Below are 22,038 nucleotides of genomic sequence, written 5' to 3'. Positions count from 1 at the left end.
CACAGAACTAGCTTGTGCCAGATAGTAAGTGCAAATACTTCACATTTCTGGAGAAGATGAGATCTACCAGTTAGGTATAAATAATTTAAAAATACAAGGTACTGCAGTTTTCAAGCCAAGACTCATTCTGATGCAAGCAATTTATATCCTTTCTATAAAGCTACAAGCTTAGCATGTTCCATTTTTCTCACCTTCAGGTCTGCAGGACAAAAGTCTTGGAGAAAACATTTGAGAGGTGGATGAGATACAGGGATGAATGCTTGAAGAAAATTGAAAGTGAGCCATACCCTCAAGGTAGGTGTTAGAATTTTACTGAAACTAAAGAGAACCATTTCTACTAGAATTTAGAATTATATCAGTCATACCAGCTAGCAATGAGATATGGCAGGTATATGTTAAACCGTTGTAGTGCATGAATAAACTACATATTCTACTACAAGGAAGCAGGATGACAACATTAAACTGTCTGCACATTAGAATTATCTAGCCTGTATCTTCAGAGTGGCAAACTATGTCTGCTTCTACAAAGATTCATATATTCTGAAGGCACTTTAAAATTTCATAAATGTTACTTAAATGACATATGGATGCCCTGGAACTTACAAGTAAATGTTACGCAGTTGCACATGTTGGAAGTCTATGTTAGGGTCATTAGATCATGGAATATATAAGGCAATTGAGTTACAAGACCATTGACATGTTCAGAATGAGAAGTACTAGATACAAATAACCAAACTCCACCAATATACTAGGATGAAAAAAGTCATCAAAAAACAGTGACTAGTATAGAAGCAATATAATGGGCCAGATTATTTATTAAAACAACTCAAGCTATGCACTTTCATTCCTTATTGTTTGGAACTTTATCAGAGCTCTGTTGTTTTAATAAATTTTATATTGTTTCTGTACTAGTCACTTGTTTCTGATGACTTTTTCCTTCCTCATACACTGGTGGATTTTAGTTATTAGTGACTATTACAGGCATTGTATGTTGCGATATCATATTTGGGACTTCTAGACACCCTTGAAACTTTTGGATAACATATTCAAGGTTTTTAATGTCTATAAAATGTTACTATGTTGTATATAACTGTTATAAAGAGACACAATGGCTCAATCTCAACTAAGAGCAGATTGCACATGCATAAGCCTGTTCTACTGTATGGTGTAAATGCCAATATTTACATTATAAGGCAAATCAGAAATTAATCACAGAAGTGTCTTCTTCAACTTAAACTCATGCTATTCCATAGTAATAATGGAGTGTCCCAAAAAGTCTTTATGTTCTTCTCTTTTTACCAGGTAAGATGAAATCACGATGCTTCAACTGTTTATTGCAAGTAAACAAAATATACTTTTATGTGTCCTTGTCCTTCAGATATAAAAGCACGCTTGTCAGCACAAACATTGTGTGTGATAAAAAAATGCATTATTGTCATTTCCCCTGACAGAATTCATATTTAACTTTTAGTCACATACTGAAGGATGCCTTGTGTGCACTGCAAAATCATCCTTTGTCAGTCTGACCTTAAAAAGAAAATTAATTTCAAAGATTCAGTTTACTAATCACATAAATGTAATATTGCATTTATCATATTCTAACTCAAGGAGACAGGACGAGAACATTAAAGTATCTGCGAATGAAAAATTATCTAGCCTATATACTCAAAATGACCAACTGCATCTGCTTCTACTCAAATTCATATACTCTGAAGGTAGCTTAAAATATGATACATGTTACATCCCTTGAAGTGGTACTACTAGCAATATCTGACGTGTGAAACTATAGTAGATGAAGGAGGATGGGGTCCCCAATGGCTGAGAAGACAAGACATAGATCCTCCACAAGAGCCTATAAGAAAAAAGTAAATGGATAGCACTTCAAGCACTTTATGCCTTTTCTGGTAGCACAGGGACTTTAGGTCAACAATGTCCTTGGTTAGGAACTCCTTGGACTTTTCTATTTAAAAAATATGTCTAGAAAGGTACATCCTAAAGGAGGAGTGGGTCTAATTAGGGTTGCAGACAGAGGAATGGTAACTTCTTTTGCCCTGGATGATGTGCCTTTAGAGGTTAGTTGTAAGGATTTTTCTAACTATTGTTGCTATATTGTGGGCAAATAAGATCAAATTATTGATTCAGGTTCAAAGATCCCTGACTATGTTATCGTTATGGTGTGGCATATTTGCTATACTGTACATTGACGGCAATGGTTGTTCACCCAATGTGACAATACTTCAGTTGTTCCCATCTCATTTTTATCCCTTTTTTCCATGCAACATTTGTTTCTGAGGATTATTTCCCACTCTAATGAATAGGTATCACAAAGAGATTTGACAAAATGCATAGCTTCCAGGCATCTGCAAAATTAATTAACCAAGGGTCCAGATTCCTAGTACAGATACCAGAGAAGTAGATGCTGGATTGGATGGATTTCAGTAGTGAGCCCTGGGATGCACTGCCAGCTGGTATCACAGTTTCCAAGGAGGTGCTTGCCACTTTATGTGGCTTCTGTCATTCAGCCATTTGGCTAGCCACCTCACCATGAACTAATCTACTATTAAGGCACTTAGCTTATTACTGATGCCACCTGACAAGATGAGGAATATGAATGCTTACTGTCGTCAAACTAGTTCATTTATAAAATACAGTACTAAGTATTTCTTAATTGCTATAAAAGTTCCTAACACAAGTGTTGATAGACAACCATACTGTATATAGTTGACTGTAGAGTTAGTTTCTGGAGATTGTCGAATATTGAAACTTAAAAAAAATTCACCCTGCATTGTTGAATGCATATGAATCTTTCTGCTTTTTATAAATAATTTTCATGGTAACAAAATAAATCCCCTTGAATATAAAAATAAGTATATGTATTATTAAGTTCTAATTTCACTCCATTTTAAAATGCCATTCTTCTTATATTAATTTTAGTAATAAAAGTACTTTTTATGTTTTTTTCTTTCATTATTTTAAACATGACAAGACTGAGTACTTAAAAGAATTCACACATCTTTATACATCCATACAGGACTAATTAAAACAGTACTTATTTAGAAGAAAAGATTTTCTTTATTTTTCCTATATATCAGTGAGTTCTGTCAAAAAGAAATAAGGTAGTAAATGAACATTTTACATTGTACTTCCTGGAGGGAAAGGGATTATACACGAGTTGAAAAAAAAAGTGTTCCTGTTACCTCCAAATATATCCTTTGCCTTTATACTCAATTATTTATTGTCAACCAAGGAGAGCATAACAACATCCCTTACTGGAAAGCTAACTTTATTTTAAATAAATGTAATTTGGTGTGTATTTGATGACTGTGAGCCATACTACATTCCCCTCTGTATCTACATCACAGTGTATGCAGAACCATTATCTGCATTAAAAAGCAAAGAGATGGCAAATGGATGATCCACTTTATAACCAGGTCAGGGTTAGAATGGCCAATGAATAAGCAGCATGTTCACTTAGATGAGGGTTATGTGCTCTCATTCACCTGTATGCTCTCACTAGCATACCTACAGTGGCAAAAATAAGTTTAATTAAAGAAAGCTTTTTCTATAAGTCAGACTCAACAATATCATTTCACTTAAAGTCAAACCAAATTTCAAGCTGTAAGGCACCGCGTAAACACAACAGGGAAACAGGCAATAGAAGTAATCAGAAGGATTCATCTTCTTGGTAAATGACCACATCAGCTCGTTCATGGCTTTGTCTGTAGTTCTGGGAAATATAGGTAAAGTCATGAGTCCCAATGAACATGAGAATGTGCGTGTGTGTGTGTGTGTGTGTGTGTGTGTGTGTGTGTGTGTGTGTGTGTGTGTGTATTTTAGATACTTTATACAAAATATTAGTTATCTGCTCAGTCTTCTAGTTAATAGCATAATATTTTCCTGTCCCTTCCTTTTTGCAGACACCTCACTATCATGAAACCTTTTATTCTGTATGGTAGAAACAAGTTAAACATACAGGCCTCAATGAGAATTTTCTTACTAAGTATGTTGAAAAATGTTGAATGAATTCTAAGGGAAGTTTTGTTTGTCATGACTGTATTTTAATCAGTAGTCGGGAATGATAAATTGTGCTAATTTACAGCTCTGAAGAACAATACTCTAATAATTGTATTTGATGCATACATACACACATACAAATATTTCAAGCAATGGCATTAATTAAAATTTAAAGATTTGCATCAAAGTTGAAAGAGTGTATTCTGGAGCAAATAGTAGTACACATGGTTGAGGCAGGAACCCTTAAAAAGAAACTGCTACACAAAGAGGCTGTATATATTTTAAAATATAACACATTTGTACCAGAAAGTTTAAATAATTAATGTAATTGGAAGTATTTAATCAATTAAGCCATTAATAATGTCTTAATTGTGTGTGCATTTTTTATGTGGTTAGCTATTTAATGGCATGTTTTATGAACTTGTTTGTACTCCTGGAAGACTATTGGCAAAGGTGCTAGAGAGATTAAATCAGTTTGTTTGCTGTTTCTGCAGCTGTGGTTTCTTTATACCTTACTTTCATGAAGCCTTTTATTCTTATGGTAAAAACAAGTTAAACACACATGCCCCAATGAGAATTTTCTTACTAAATATGTTGAAAGATGTTGAATGAATTCTAAGGGAACTTTGTTTGTCATGACTGTATTTTAATGAGCAGTTGGGAATGATAAATGGTGTTAATTTACATTTCTAAAGATTTAAAAGTGTTTGATGCATACATGCATAAATATATACATACAAATATTTCAAGCACTGGCATTAATGCCCTTCTAGCCTGACAATATACCAAAATAGCTGTTCCCATAATGTGTTCAAGCTATTCTTAAAAAATATCTATACTAGTGCTTGCTTTAATGTAATTTGATAGTCTGTTCCAAGCATCGGCTACTCTGTCAGAGAACCAGTTAGTACACTTCTCATTCCTATATAACCTTCTACATGGGTTGTGATGATTCTCTAGTACTTTTTGTTAACCACAAACATTCCCAGAGGTAGTTGTTTAGTTGTGTCTAAATGCCCTATATACATGAATAAGGTCTCCTCTTAAATATCACACTGTATAAGTGCAGATATTTTAGCCTTTCACAACAAGTTAAATGTTCCCATCCTTGGATGCCCTTAGTATATTTCTGCTATACTGTTTCCAGTTTACTCATGCTTGTTTTCTTATAAAGTTTCCATATTGTTATTGCATGTTCAAGCTTTGTCTAATGTGACTAACAATGACTTCATCATTTCTGATTTCCTAGACGTTATAAATCTTTGTATACAGCCTATAGTTCTACCCATATACCCACATCCTTAAACGAGTCTACATTTTCAATCACTGTGTGCTGTATTAAACATTCCCCTTTTAATTTATGTCTTCCAAACTTCATATGCTTAGTTTTTAATGTATTTGTCAGCCTATTATTCTCCTGTGCCCAAATGGTCAATTTAGTCAAGTTATTTTGCAGACATGTCTTATCTGTAACACATGTAATCAGTTTACCCAATTTCATGTCATTTACATACAGACTGTAGAACACCTCAAATGAAAAAGACAGATCTGAAAGATACAATCTAAACAACAGTGGGGCTAGGACAGTGTCCTGTGGGACACCCTGACTATAACCAAGGATTTCACCTGTCCAGTTACTGTATGATACTTGCCATGTCCTATTTGTAAGCCATGCAGCTATCCATCTTATCAAGAGTACATCAATACCTAGTTGTTCAAATTTATATATCAGTGTTTTGTGCATGACCCTGTCAAATGCTGAAGTTAAATTTATATAAATTACATCACAGCACAGCTTTTCATTGATAGCTGTTATTATATTCTTATAGAACATCATGCTACAGGTGGTAATAGATCTCTTTTCAGCATATGCATAGTGATATATGGTTTCAAGTTCCAACCTATCCACTTCTGACAATAATTTATCCCATCATCTTTTCCATTATTTTTCTACAGCATGAAAGTAAACTTAAGGGTCTATATGACTCTGGGTTTGTTCTACTCTTCTTTCCTTTAAAGACGGGTTTAACAAGTGCATTTCTGCAATCAGGAGGAATCTCTCCATGTTTATAAGACCTAGTAAATAATAAATATATTGGTGCTGTAGGTTCTTGCCGAAGTGTTCTCAGGTCATGATTACTAATTCCATCTCCTCCCTGTGCTTTGTATGCAGCCAGTTTGTGCAGTTCTTTTTTCAATATAATCTAATTTGATTTCAGTATCTGAGGTTACCTGAATGTCACTAGGGCAATTTATCACCCTCTTTATGGAACCAAACTGCTTTGCATAAGATTTTGTAAATATATCTATAATTTGTTGTGTCTGAGAATACATTTTAGAATCTAGACAGTTTGTCAATTTGTATGTTTTTACTCCATCCACATCTTATGTATCTATAAAATGGTTTCCTGTTATGTTCACTGTCTTTGTATACATTTTCTTCAAATTTGTCTTGATCTTGCTTCACACCATGTTTAATTTGCCTGTCCAGCTTGTTTATTTGAGTTTTCAAAGTTGTATTTTGCCCTCTGTACCGTTTCTGATATTTTTTTCTCTCACATGAATCTAGTATCTTGTTATTATGTCAATATTTCCTCTTGATGTCCCGTGCCTAGATCCTGATGTTAAACATGTTTTTGATTTTTTTGCATTCAACAATTTCTCTTTTAAAACTTTCCACATTCCTACTACATTTTTTTTCCACTGAATGCATCATTCTAATTAGTTTTACATAGTGACTTATTTAGGTTCATAGGTTCATAGGTTTATACTAGGCTATCTGCCCTAAGGCATTTATAAGCCTAGCCCAAATTATTGTGGCTTACGCCACCCCTTATATGAAAAAATACTGTGCCCATTAGTTTGTTGTGCCTCTGTCCAGCAGTGACCCAGAGATGATTCCCGGGGTAAACCTACGATCTCCCATCCACAGGTCTAGATTTCTCTTGAACAGAGTCAGCGAGGTGCTCTGCCTCACATGGACCGGGATTTTATTCCACAGCATAGGGAGTCTCTGAGTGATAAATCTATCCCTCCAGCACATCCTATTTATATCCGTGCTAAGGTTTAAGTCGCTTGCTCTAGTGGTTTTGGTGGATTTGGATTTTTGAGGTGGAGCATGTCCATTAATTCCGGGTTGGACATGGCCTTGTATGTCAGGCACATGTCACCTCTGAGCAGACGGTATGCGACTGAATAGAGCTGGAGTTTCTTCAATCTGGCAGCATATGACAGATTTTGGAGTCCCTTTATCCTTTTGGTGAGGAACTTTTGGGGTCTCTCCAATTGCTGCAGATGTCGGGTGAGATACATCCCGAATGGGGCATTGTACTCGATCATTGGTCTGATAAGTGAAGAGTACAGGGGAACAATGACCTCACTAGATCTGGATGTGAATCCCTTCATGATCAGGTGGGCAATGTAGAAGGTCTTTCTAACCACTTTAGCAATGTGAGTGTCAAAAGAAAGGCCACTGTCAACCTGGGTCCCCAGGTCCCTGATAACCTCTTCTGTGCTTAGTGGATTGCCACCTATATGGTAGCTTGGGGTTACCTTGTTTTTCCCGAAGGGTATGACTATACATTTTTTGGCGTTTAACTTCAGGCCATGGCTCTGGCACCAGCTATCTGTTTCCGTGAGTCCCTTGCTTCCATATAACCTGTTATTAAGCTTGTGTGCATTGGTTTAGATTTCAGTTTGGCAAAATTATCTATCAACAAATTAACCTTTATAATTCCATGATCACTGTACATCAATGGTGATAAAACCTCACATGAAGTAACAGTAATTTCTTTAGGAACACAAACAATGTCTAGTGTGGTCTGCTCCTGGTAGTTTTTTTTACAATCGAAAGCAACTGTTGTTCCTGAACATATGTTGTGAATAATTTCTTTATGAATGTTGAATCAATTCTATTCCAGTCTGTTTCTGTTAAATTTAAGTCCCCAGCCAGTATTATTTCCCCTCCTGTATTTCATGCAAGAAATGCATGAATTCTTCTAGGTCATCAGCACTTGACTTTGGTGGTCTACACACTCCAGTAATTGTTAAATGTTCTAGGATTGTCTTCATTGTCACAATTACAAAATTTATAGTATTAGCATTATCATTGAACATGTAATAATCACAGGTCTCATAGCTATCTTTAATCCCTATCATAACACCTCCACCTGATTTTTGTTAGAATGTCTGTTACAGTAAAAACAAGTATAACCTGACAGAACTGGTTTATGATCATTGTTCTTTAACCATGTTTCACAAACAGCATCATCAATCTTGTGGGAATGTAGCAAAATTTCAAAATAAAAAAAAATATTATTAATGCTGTTAGCATTAACAACCATTAGAGATACATCAAATGTTGTTATCTGTGAACTTTTAAATTTTCAACCTGGCAAAAATTCTACCTTGTGTTTGCCAAATATTGCAAATTATCTACTGCAAAAATTATTTTCACTGATATTGACAAGTGCACGTCATCCTGTCTGAACACATGTGTACCCAAAACTAGTCTTGGATGGTCTACACACTTCCATTTTTTAAATGGGACATTTTTTTCATGTAGGTATTTACCCCCAAAAAAAATTTATTCACAGTGACCTGACTATATATGTGGTTGTGAAAAATATGCCCTAACACTTGTACAAGCTATACTATCTAAGAGAGCTGTAAGGTCCCTATTAAATGTCAAGAGTCCCTGAAGATGAGATCATTGGTACCAACATGAATAAAATCAGATCTATACTTCCTAACATTAAGGCATTCTAAGGCCTGTCCACCATCTTGTTTTGCTTCTGGCAAGCATAACACTATTTGCTGTTCATTATCTTATCTTTCAGATCAGATCTGAAGGATCTTCATCTTTTCATTTAGCAATATCTGCTCTGTCAATCATTACAAAGAAAGGATCTTCATCACCATTAATCTTATTAATCCCCCTGTTTTCATTACTTACTACATTTAAAACATACAATGCTTCATCCAGCTGACTGTACATCCACAGCTTGAGGCCTAATGCCAACTTCTTTCTCCTCTTTTTTTCTTACAGTAATGTTCTCCCATCCTTCCACATAGAGTTTTGATTTCTTCTTTTTCACTTGTCCCTTGCCTCTTTCTCTGCCTTCTCCTTTGAACAAATGATGCATTTTTTCTGTAGAGTGAAGGCTTTTTGATATATAGTTGCACCATTATGCACTGCAAAAAAACAGAATTCAAAGGAACTGAGACAAACAGGGTAGAACTCAGAACACCTTGTCCTTAACCGTAAGGGTTATCTGTAACTAACTGGCTAAGTGCAATAAAAATAGTCAATTCCAATTCAGAAAACTGGGATCAAGTATTTTCAGCAGTTTTCTATTTAATTTAATTTTTTTGCCCCAAATAACATAGCTGAAGTCATCACAAGCCAGGAATAAATAAATAAATAAAAATTAGTTTAAAAAAATTGATAATATTGAACCAAAGATATGGCTCAGTTCTGTCTTCAACATATCTGGCCTACTGTTTACTCCCTGTGCAGACAATGCACACAATGAACCCTCCTGTAGGTGCCATACCTGTGATTTGTTCCAAGTGGCCATCTTTTCTTATTAATATAAAATCTTAGTCATCTATATGATATACTGAGCTTCAAAGCAGCCTGCACCACAAGTCTCACATGAGTGCATTGTTAGGTTAACCAGGGCAATGGCTTGTTCAACAAAGGAGGACTGTGTTAAACCACTGTGTGATTTAATGCAAACAGCCAATGTCCCTCACTAATTTCATGAGGGTTTCATTTGTAGGTCTCCTTCTGAATTGCTTCCTCAGAGTTAGCATTGGCAGTGGGATTGGTGAATGCCTTAAATGAGCTTCAGTGATAAATGTTTGAATCCAGCCCTTATTTCTCCTTCTGATTCATGGTGGCTTCTCCTAGTTTTGCTCTTGAGAAAAGCATAAATCAGAATTTTTCTGTAACAGTTTAACATGGGCTATCACAGCTGCCTGATGACAGCTGCATCTATTTTTACTATTTTAATTCCAGCTACAGTAAAAAGAACTCAGACATGAATTAAATTTGTCCTGCACAATCTTGGAATTGTATTTCCTGTTAAATGGTAACCAGATATTGCTCATGCATGTGTGTTTGTATATGTGTGTGTGTGTGTGTGTGTGTGTGTGTGTGTGTGTGTGTGTACGCGCACGAGAGAGAGAGCATTTGTGTGTGTGTGTGTGTGTGTGTGTGTGTGTGTGTGTGTGTGTGTGTGTGTGTGTGTGTGTGTGTACACTTGTATGTGTACTGATACATAAATGTGCATATCTACACATATACCTTGATGCAGACTGGTATTTATACTGTACACATGCTATTTTAATGAACTTTATAGAGGAGCTTATGTTCATCTTACTATGTAAAGTTTTTAAAGCAGCTTAAGATGTAACTTTCTGTCACCCATTTTATATACACATTCATGTTTGCATTTCTTATACTGTATATTTGAAAGCATTTCTCACCTGGCCTACACTGTAAAATTGGGAAATGAACAGATATGTGAGATATATGTGCCTCAGTCAGTCTGCACATCAAGAAATACTTATACATGATTTCATATATATATATATATATATATATATATATATATATATATATATATATATTAAAGATAGATACATAGATAGTGGAGTTGAAAGAAATGTAAATCAACAAAATAGTACACAGGCAGAGGCAGAAGGATCTGGAAGATATATCATACAATGAAATGACATTTAATTGGATATGAACTAACTTCAGGAGGAGGAGCACTTCTGCTATAAGGAGAGAAGGGAAACTGGAAATGAAGGAGACATCTACCTCTTCTTCTAGAAGGATTACAGAGGGATGCAGTTGAGGGTCTAGTCCACAAAACAGTTTAAATAAACCTGAGAGACAAAGGAACCTGTGGTTCAAATGGTATCTGAACTACAATGATCAGAATGACTTGTATCACATAGAAAACACACAGAATCCAGATACAATGCTTTTGAAGGCAGAGCTATGTATAAAAACAACACATGGAAGGTTTTCTGAGTCTTAAACTGAGCTATTTAAGCCTAATGATGTTTTGCAGGATGTGAAGATAAGACAAAAGAGGCTGCAAGTCTGGAAAATGTGGCTTGAGAGAGGAATGAATTAAGGCAATGCAAGCTTTTTATGCAGAGCCTGATACAGAGACTGAAAAGGTGTACTCTGTGCTGGAGGTTTATGATATGGAAAGGAATCCACAGCACAAGTACATGAATTGAGTAAGAAGAACATGATTTGATGGCAAGTTAAAGAAATGCATGATGTGGAAAGGGATTACACAATGAAATAAATGAGTTGCATAAGGAACATATAACAAAATAAAGGGTAAGTGGTAAATCTGTGAGAAACAGAGAAATGGCAAAAGTTCAGTAGAGAACCTGATTGCACAGTTCAAAATGCTAAAAAGAAACAACCAAACTCAAAATAAAAGCAAAGAGTTGTGAAAGGGGGGGATGGTATAAACAGTATGCTAAGGAGTGAATCACTTTGGAAGTGCAAGTCTGTTAAAATGACCTGAGGAGTAAGTCTGGTAGGAATCCTACAGGAGGGTTGGTTTAGCTAATACAGCAAAAAAAAAAAAAAAAAACAAATGAAACAAAGCAAAGAATGTGGTAAAACAGGGACAAAGGCACACCGAAATAAAGAGTGCAGCAAACAAAGGCAAGGACAAAATATAGTACCAAAGAAACACCAGAGAAGTGAAAGTGTTTCCTATGAGAGCTTGGAAAAAAACTGAAGGTAATAAAACCAAGCAACACATTCAAAGAGGCTACTATTAAAATGCCCACAATGGACTGTGAAAAAGGCAGAAAACTTGAGTGAGTAAAGGTGTGAAGCAAAGAAAGGGCATAACCTACGCTGTTGAAATTTCTCATGGTCACAAGCAGGGAAAGAACTAAGTCAAAGATAATAGAAGGAAAGTGTTCAGTGGTGGTTTGGTCTATTGCACAAATGAAAAGAGGTTGCTTGACACTGACAAATGTGGGGAAGTTTGCAATGTCATTAGTGTTTAAAACAAACTCTACAATCTAGGAAATGTGGCTTTCTAACACTTCAAAAGCCAGGTAGTCTCAAAAATTCCAAGACAATGATGAGTAGACAGTGGAGAGATGTAAGGCAGGTCCATGCGCCTACCATGCTCAAATCCTGGGAGCCTCTGAAAGAAGTGACCTGGCTGCAGCTGGATTATACTGTCAAAACAGTTGGCCAGTTGTACTAGGAGTCAGCAGCCCATTTGCGTAGCCTATACCCCAGTTCTGTGCTGGATTGGATTATGTCATATACAGAATTTTAAGACTTATCATTAAATAAAACATTCCACAGGTGGAGCAAGAAAGAGTTGTGACAGCTGTCATATAAGGAGATGACTAATAGGTGGAACCAAAGAAACCATAGAATAGTACTTTCCTTTGAAAAGAGATTGGAATCTGGAAGCAATACAGATGTTTCCCTGCCATCATAGTGGGATTACAGAGAGACAAAGGTGGGGGGAGGGAGGTAGACAACAGAGTTATGCAAGTAGGAACCTGATACCCAGGCAAGGGCCTCTCTAAATGTTAGACAGGTGCTGTCAAGGCTTCCATGCAAGGGCTTGTTCAAGAGAAAAATTCCACAGCTTAAAAAGAAAAAAAAAAGAAAGAAAAAGAAAGACGGAGAACTTAGCTCACAGCAAAAGAGAGATAGATAGGAGATGTAGCAAAAATGGAAACACAGGTAAAGGAATGCCTGTATACTTGGCATAAATGACAATGATAAAAAATTGTGAGTTAATGAACTTTAATAAACTATTTAAGTTCTATCATTTAAGTCTGAGAATGATTATATATCTAAAATCATTTCATTCAGAGTTATCAAACTTGTGACTAATATGACCAAGTTCAATTCAGAAGAGCAGCCTTTGTGGAGTCTATAAAAGTCAAATATTGTTAATGTATCTGGGATGTGCAGAGAAATGAAAGCAATGACATTTGATTGAAATTCTCTAACACATAATTTAAAGGGTCTAAAGGTGCCATTATATAAAACTACTTTTCTAAAGTATGAATTATACATCACTAACTACTGATGTGTTCACTTTAAAATAATGACGTTTTTTTATTACTATTTCTCAAAGACAGATGCACATCTATGTTACTAGTACTAAGAAAGTTGAAGTACAAAATTGTTTCTGTATACTGACTGTGATGATGTAAGGTATTGCCAGCTATGTCAGGAGAAATAGAACAGTGGATGTGTAACATATGTCAGCATAGCTAGCTGGAGTTTTTGTAAAGAATTATGTGTCATTTGTATATCAAACTGATTTGTATAGGTGGTTGTATTGAAAAAATGTATTTGTAAAGCTGCTTGTGTTAAAAATGTACCAACACTGAGTCCTGCTGGACAGAAAAGAAATACACCTGCATGTCAGACTGTATTGTAACTGTTGAAATAAATGATACTTGAAGAGAAGAGGTTAATCTCAGTCCAGCTAACTTTGAAAAATAGTCTGAAATTAAATTACCTGGTTTAGGCCATAAAGATTGTATCTTACAGTTCTGATTGCAGCCAGAGACAAAATGTGAAAACCAGGACTAGGAATCCTACTGTACTTAGGGATGAACTAATTGCTACCCTGTAAGGGTGGAAGTTTTGAAATGGTTTTATAGCTTCCAGATGATATAACACATCTTAGCAAAGCTCTATGTGTATGGTAACACATATGTGCTAGATTCAGGTTCAATTCCTAGTAAAGGGGGTAGTGTGCAAACCAGAAGTCAGATCCCTGAAATTATATTTTAATAATAGATTTGGGAGAAGTCTCAGTGCAGTCTGTTTTTGAAACCTGACAAAGAAGGATCACTCACCTACTTCATCTTGCCTTGCTCTAGTAAGTAACCAGGGAATAGTAATTCTTTAGATCAGTCAGGAAAATATAGTAAGATTAGTTAAGTACTGTTTTTCTGTATCTGTGTGAATCTATCCATCTGTGTTATTTTTAATATTTCCTATGATTGAAACTTTTATTATTTATTATTAAATATATTTCAAATTTTCATTGTGGCTGGTCCTTTAGAGAATATTTAACCATTGAGAGCATTTATATTTATTTGGTGACACCGTGGCTGTTCCTGAAAGTCTTGCTGTATTGGTCAAACAGTGCCATTTGCATTAGTATTAATTTTACTTAGTATAATTGGGTACCCTTGTAAAAGCCTTAAGGTAGCTGGCTGGTGGTGTGACTCTACCTTACAGTCTGGGCCGAGGGGGCAGAGCTAGTAAATCTGTGCCACCCTTTCCCAGGTGTGTATTTGTGTGTGTGTGTGTGTGTGTGTGTGTGTGTGTGTGTGTGTGTGTGTGTGTGTGTGTGTGTGTGTGTGTGTGTAAATCAAATTTCAAAGAGTGTGTGTGTTAGCTACTTAGCTACTTGGAGCATGGATACAAACCACTGGTTTCACAGAGGGGGTGGTGGAGGACTTGGCTTGGAACACTCAGCTGAGGACTCAACTCTACAGCAGTGTCAGTGGGGAGTCTTATTGGAGGTCTGGAGAAAGAGAAAGGGAGAGAAGGAAACCCAGCCCCACAGACTGAGTGTGCTCCCTGCGTGCTAATAAGTGAAATTGTGCTTGGCACAGAGAGCTGCATCTGAAAATACTGTGTGTGACTTAACATCCCTCACAGATGTCCATGGTGAGGATTGAGACTCCTTGATTACTGGCCGAGAGCAGCAACATCACACTGACAACAAAAAAATTCCTACTAAAGTAAAACTACATGCTGTTTTATGTAACTGAGCGCAGTGGCTTAGTGATATGATTTCTGCCTCACAGCTCTATGATTTGAGGGTGAGCACGTCTCCAGTCACTGTTTATGTGAAGCCTTACATGTTCATACTGTAACCGCATGAGTTTTCCTTGGATATACCACTTTTTTCCACTCATCAAAAAGATGCTGTTTGACTAGCTATACTAAATTGTACATATATGTGTATTATTTCTCTTCCATGTTGCCAAGATTATGACTGAAATGGGTCACAGAAGGACTAGTTCAAATAAATAAAATTAAAAAAAATCATTTAAGCAAACAATAAATATAGTTTTTCCTTAAGACTGTAACACCTCCAAATTGCTTTCAGGCATTTTGAGAAGGTTATTGTCATCACTTAGCCGAGTTTTCTGATTGTTGATTTTTCCTCCATATTTTTACTTGATCTGCATTGATAGTCTCACCATATGGTAAATTTTTAAGATTAAACAAGTTATGTAATCAAGATGAAATTTTTTGAAAGAGGTATATAAAATGGAAAGAATGTTTGTTAATAGGGATCATGAAAAAGAGAAGGTAGGGGACTCCTTGAAAAAAAGTTTTAGATATCAAAAGCTTTTGACACAGTTTCCCATCAAACACTACTATATGAATTATCCACCATTAATCTTTTCCACTCCGCAATCACGTGGTTTCATAGTTACCTGTCTGAAAATCAACAAGCAGTCAAGTGACAGGGTGAAATCTCAACCCTGCTGCATGTCTTTGTTGGAGTCCCACAAGGCTCAGTCCTAGGCCCACTACTCTTCTCCATCTTTACCAATAAACTTAGTTCTGCATCTGACCATGCCACAACCATCCAATATGCAGATGACTCCACCATCATCTGCTCAGCTTCCACCCTCTCCAAACTCATGACTAGATCCTAAAAGGCCTTCTCTGACACAGAGCAATATATAACAGAAAACCATCTTATTTTAAACCCTAACAAGACAAAACTTATCCTATTCAGAAATAACAGAACCTCATTTCCCCCACCCCTATTTACATCCTTGTCTCCAAAAATACAAAAAAGCAAACCCGTTGACAATGCCAAATTATTAGGAGTCACTATCGGCAACTCACTAAAATATGACAAACACATAGCACTCTCCATAAAAAAGGTCCACATTAAACTTAGTTCACTATTTAGAACTAAACCATTTCTTACCCCTACCACAAGACAATCAATAGCCAAAGCATATCTGCTATCCACTTTAATGTATGCTTCCCCTATTTTCACTAACCTTAGGAAATCTGATCTTACCAAACTAGAGGCCTGCTATCACAAAATAGCTAAATTTGCTAGCAACCTCCCCAACCGAACACACCACTGCACTGCCTTAAAACAGCTAAAATGGCTAGAACTACCAAACCTGCTATCACTCAACCAACTTACTGTTGCCCACACCATTATACACCAACCTGATAACTGTCCTTCCCTTACAAACTTAATCCAACCATAATGTCCACCAACCGTACTCTTTGCTCATCCAAAAAAATACTACTAAAAGTCACCAAAGCCAACAACAGCTTTGGTGACCCTCTGTTTTCTAACCAAGCAAAAACCTGGAACTCCATACCCCAACACATAAACTATCTCAACCACCAAATAAATTCAAATTTCTTATCAAGGAACATCTATACAACAAGTAGCTGTGCTCCTGCACTACAACTTGATAATTTAGAACTTGCCCCATCATAGCCACTCTCTTTCCACTAATTTGTGGATACTGTCTATCTTCTCTCTACAGTCTACCAATGCCCTTAACTAAGTTTATATTATGCCTAACAATATTTTAAATTATAATTATGTTTTTCTCCCTTGAATCGACTACTTGAAACCATGCCTATAATGTACTGCAATTGTTAATCACTGTCTATATCATTCAATGATGTGTAAAACTTATGATGCTTTACAAATCCATGTATAATTATGCGTGAAGCATATAATGCTCTACTAATCTATGTCTTCTTGTGAACCTAATATACTGTATGGAGTTTTTCACCCTGGGTCTCTTCTGAAAATGGGCTACTAGCCCAGTTAGACTTTCCTGGTAAATAAATGTAAAATAAATAAATAATATATAGATATATGTAGGGGGAGTCTACGAGAATTTAATTTTTTGGAAGAAAAGAAAAGACAGAATAATGTAGACTATAGGTTTACCCAAAAGAAAAAAGAAGATTGGGAGATAAGGATATTTATTTTGTAATGACCTATAACATACTGAGTGAATAGCTTAATAATCTCTTAAGATATTAGTGGCCTATTTTATTAAGAGATAAAGAACTTCCAGATTTAATTCAAGTTCACCCCCACATTTCTTACAAAAGAGGAAGAAATATAGCGGATATGTTTGTACACAGTAAATTCATTCCCCCAGACAGTAGATTTAATAGGTGTGTCTCTGTAAGAAGAGGGACATTTAAGTGTGGAAAATATTCCCTATGTAAATTTGTAGTTAATAAGTTTTCTATTATTAATGGAATTAAATTTTATCCAATGGAAGAATATAGTTGTAAGATGGAAGGTGTAGTTTATGCCCTTGAATGTACCTGTGGATTATTTTATATAGGCGAGACTTTAAGAATGTTTAAAATGAGATTTCAGGAACATGTCAGAGATGTTCAAAATGAAGGATTTTAAGGTCCACTTGGTATGCACTTTACATATTTTTATAATAATGATCCTACTGGTCTGAAAGGTTGTGTTTTAGAAAAATATCAGTGGGGATGGTGGAAAATATAGAGCATAAGGATAAATTATATAAGGGAAATGTATTTATATTAAAATAAAATATACTGGCACCTATGGGGTTAAACAGTGAAGGCAATTGGAAATATGTGATTAATTAATTGTTTCACTGTGCTGTTAATTAATGTTTTTATCAATTTGTATATATAAACTGAGACAACACAGTGTATTTTCTTTTTACTCCTGGAAGGCTTTTTTAGCCGAGGCCCTAAAGAGGTGAATACAATTCTTTGCAAGTTTATCTGTGGCCGTCATATTTTGATAATCTCAATTTTTCTTTGGTATAATGTGAATATGAAACTGACCTAGTCAGTCACACTTCATTCATTTGCAAGGTAAAGAGTCATTCATATGGATATAAACTAATATGGAATCAACAAGCAATGCCGAAATTGCTGCCTTTAACTTTACAACATCATTATTTCTAAATGGAGTTTTACAATGTAAAATAATACTTCCTTTCCCTAGTACCCACCTACCTACTGGACCACGCCCATTTTCAGAGAGGACCCAATGGGGAAGAGACTCCCCTGCAGAGTATGGTAATGCAGTAATAAAAATGATTAATAAAACAAACAGAAAATGAAAGATGCAACAAGTAGAAGCAGGACTGATATATCACAGAGAGTAAATGATAAGTACATTTATAAAAATAAGTTTAAATATATGTTGGTTTTTGATTATAGTGAAAGGTTTGGAACTATAAGCTTGCCTATAAGGAAATTGTATAATTATGCATTTCAGGGGAAGTTTGCCTTCCTGTACCCCCAACATTGTGGCCTTCCCCCATTCCTCAAATGTATTTATATACAAACACGGAAGCCCTGCTACCTCTTGAAAAGTGAATCACTGGCAGATAATAAACAAACTAGCCCCCTCATGTTGGGGATGTGCAACATCAGAGTTATTATATGTGGGTAATAGGGACTGCAGGAGGCATAACCCTCTACAACAGCCCCTCCTAGTAGTAGCAAGTATCCATTACTCTATCAGTGGAGGACATTTGTCATTTTGATACTTCTTATTGCATTTACATGGGAGCCTCCTCCCCCACAAACCCACCACTCCTCCAATGTGTAGACTTTGCCCCCATACTCCATAACTTATTACCTCCATGGGTACACAACCATGACATTGCTTTGTAGCTGAGCACAATGTGTGGACTTTGCCCCCATACTCCCTAACTTATACATATTACCACCACGGGTCCACAGCCATGACATTACATTGTAGCTGACCACAGCTGTAGTCTCATCAAATATAATATATAACTGTGTGTGTGTGTGTGTGTGTGTGTGTGTGTGTGTGTGTGTGTGTGTGTGTGTGTGTTTTTGTATGCTCATACACATACACACACACACACACACACACACACACACACACACACACACACATGCATGCATTATACAATTATTTGTGCGCACACACACATATTATAGATGTGCATCGGTATATCTGTCTACATGGATGTTGATTGCCTAATCATCCATTATTTCTCCAATTTTTGTAAAGATTAACTTATTGAGTTAATCCAAAGCAGTTGATGCTAAAACTGAAAAAAAAAATAACTCGAATGGGCTACAAGGGAATGCTGAAAGAAGGAAGGCACAGTGAAAGGCCTAAAAAAGTGAAGGTCACTGACAACAACACCCAGGTAGCAGGCCAACTCAGCAGGAGCTGCTCATTTCTTAATTGATGATTTTTGTTTACTATTATTCATCAAAACCATGCATAGCTCTAACTTTTGCAACTGGGTTTTCACCTCAATCTAGTTTTAAGGATGAAGGGGCACGGTACCTTATTCTTCATCAACAGCCATCGCAAGGCCACCCACACAGGCATTGCTGAAAGATGCACCAATAAAGAACATTAGAAAACTCCCAACTCACCAACTTGCTATACTGTCAGAAACCTAACCTTCCCAGAAATAACCAAGTGTCTGTTTTTTCCAGAACCCTTACTGTTAGCAAAACCTGAAATGGATTCAGTGGAATGAAAGTGGGGAGACAAACACAGTAACATTTGTAACCAGCATGAACTGTAATTTTCTGTTAGAAAACTAAGTACAGGTAGGCTGCCTCCTCAGGAATATGGATTCCTCATGTACTCATCTGCAACACTTAAATGGAAACGTTTTCCTATATTACCAAGAAGATTATAGAACACTCTTTCAGTGCTAATTTTCTGACACTGGTAATCCTTCAGTTAAATCAATTCTTATCTCATGCTAAATAAGACTCATTCAAATAAATATTGCTGTTAAGTCCATCCTTCTCTGTCACACATGTAACTGACTAGACAAGACAGCTTCTTTTTCTGTCACACAAACACTGTGTATTCAGAGACATTTTCTTGCTTAGGTACCCAACATGACTCAAAAATTACAAGTTTTTGCTAAGCATTTGGTTTTCCAGCAGCTTTAACATCTGAATGTCTCATTAAAGCTGATTACCACTCTCTTTTAATTTGTTTCATTCGAACTTTCAGTTGCTGCTTATTTTCTGGAATATTCTGGAAGAGATATGGTAAGATCTCCTGAAGCTTAATAACAGGCTTAAAACTTAATGACGTTAAAAGCTTTGAACAGAAATGAGTGTCCTGGAAGCCAGATCTAGTGATTATAATTTACATTCTGGAGGCAGTCATGAACTCTGGGACCAAACACATAGACAAGAGCATGCAATGTCCTGTTTGAAATATCAACATAGAGAAATACAGCTACAAATCACGCCACCAAACAACAACAACAATGCTTGCCATTCCTTTAACAATACTATGCTACAAATAAGTATTTTTGTAGGGCGGTAAGGTTCCTGTACCCCATACCTCTTCATCTATATAATATACCCCCACACCTATACATCACTATATCATGCTATGTCCAAGATTCTAAAACCTTGGAAATGAGAAAATCTCCCGTCTGTCACAGTTTTGTCATCTCATAAAAATCAGTGAATAGTGTTCAACTAAAGATGAGAGTTGATTTAACAAAACTGACTATTCCCATTCTGCTCAAACATGGTACAATATGCACCTTGTATACAGAAAGGTAGACTTTGTTTTAATTCAACAGCTTTGAAAGACAGCTCTAGTTCATTGCTTATGAATATCACAACCAGAAAAAAAACAGAATACTTACTGTCAAATTTATTTCCATACGAGAAGATAATAAAACTCTGCAAACCGCTGTTCAAGTGAAAAAAAAATATTTTGTGTCAAGCTTCAATATCTGTTTTCTAGGTCCTTCCATCCTTTTATAACATAAGAAAAAATGCTACATCAACAGAGTATATCCACAGGAGATCGCTTTCTAGCAAAATTGGAAACTAAAATTACATAGAACAATCTTAATCACATCCATTAAATCTCTTTTAAGTTTTCAGATTTGTGGTTTCATGTCAGTAAATATATAGTATATTGACTGACATCTATTTAATCAAGATAATTGGATCAACTAAAGAGAAGGTAAACAGGAGTATTTGATCGACAATCCCTGGGCAGGGAAATATACCCTTTCCCCCAGATATTGTGTAATCTCAGAATTAGAATATATAAACATATAAATCACCTCTAACAAGATTTGGGTGAAAAAATGCAGAGACTGGGCAGTTAAAGCGGATATAGTAGCTTTGAAGGATGACAACGTTACCTCTTCTCAGGAAATTAATGATCCATTGGTGTTGGAGTATAAGGGGTAATTGGGTCAGTTCCCCTCTGTCAGTCAGTCCCAGGTAGAGGATCCATAGGGCAACCATAGCTTCTCCAATATCTTGGTTCAGGCCAAGGAGAATCTGAGAAAATCTATAACATTATAGGAAGTGATCTAAGCTTTTTCACAGCTTGTCAGTTAGGAAGACCCCAGGTGTAGATGGGCTCATGGGGTATTTCTATAATAAGACTAAAAAGCTTTTAAAGACTCCATTATTTATATGATTTAGACATGGAATAGATAAATCCGCGGTGGTGGTGCTGCAGTAGCTTTGTCGCCTCACAGTAAGACGCTGTCCGGTTCGATTCTCAGCTAGAGCGTCATCTGCGTGGAGACATGCGTGAATGGGCGTACCTTCGTTGAAGGTTGTGCGTCAGGGCTGGTAACTCGGCATGTAAAAATCAACTACCAATCATTAGCGGACTGGAGTTCCGCTGTGGTGACCCCTAACTGGGAAAAGCCGAAAGGCACAAACAAAGACATGGAATAGATGCTTGGAGCTTTTCAACTCAGCTGTTTAGGGCCAAATGATAATTATCCTGAAACAGGAGAAAGACCCTTTATATCTGTCAAATATGTGCCTATCTCCTTTTTACAGACTGATTTTAAATATTTTTGTGACGGTCCTGACCCGGTGGTTAGAGGAGGTGCTTTCTGCCATTGCTCCAGCTAATCATCTAGAATTTTTCAAAAGGTAGAATGAGGGGATCCAGACTCCATTAGCATTTGGTT

General features: G+C 36.3%; 1 protein-coding gene across 1 annotated transcript in view; it reads left to right on the top strand.

Moving 5' to 3' along the window:
• LOC122816494 (glucagon receptor-like) overlaps positions 1-22,038 on the top strand; it is a 2,063,211-nt gene that overhangs the window by 1,199,500 nt on the left and 841,673 nt on the right. Inside the window, exon 5 of the mRNA XM_044089325.1 lies at positions 198-294. Within this exon, the coding sequence (XP_043945260.1) occupies positions 198-294 (97 nt within the window). The remainder of the gene's footprint in view (positions 1-197; positions 295-22,038) is intronic.

Source organism: Protopterus annectens, chromosome 12.part0 (assembly GCF_019279795.1).
Source record: "Protopterus annectens isolate FY-2018-M chromosome 12.part0, PAN1.0, whole genome shotgun sequence".
NCBI classification, from domain to species: domain Eukaryota; kingdom Metazoa; phylum Chordata; order Ceratodontiformes; family Protopteridae; genus Protopterus; species Protopterus annectens.
This window is presented reverse-complemented; position numbering and strand designations above follow the sequence as displayed.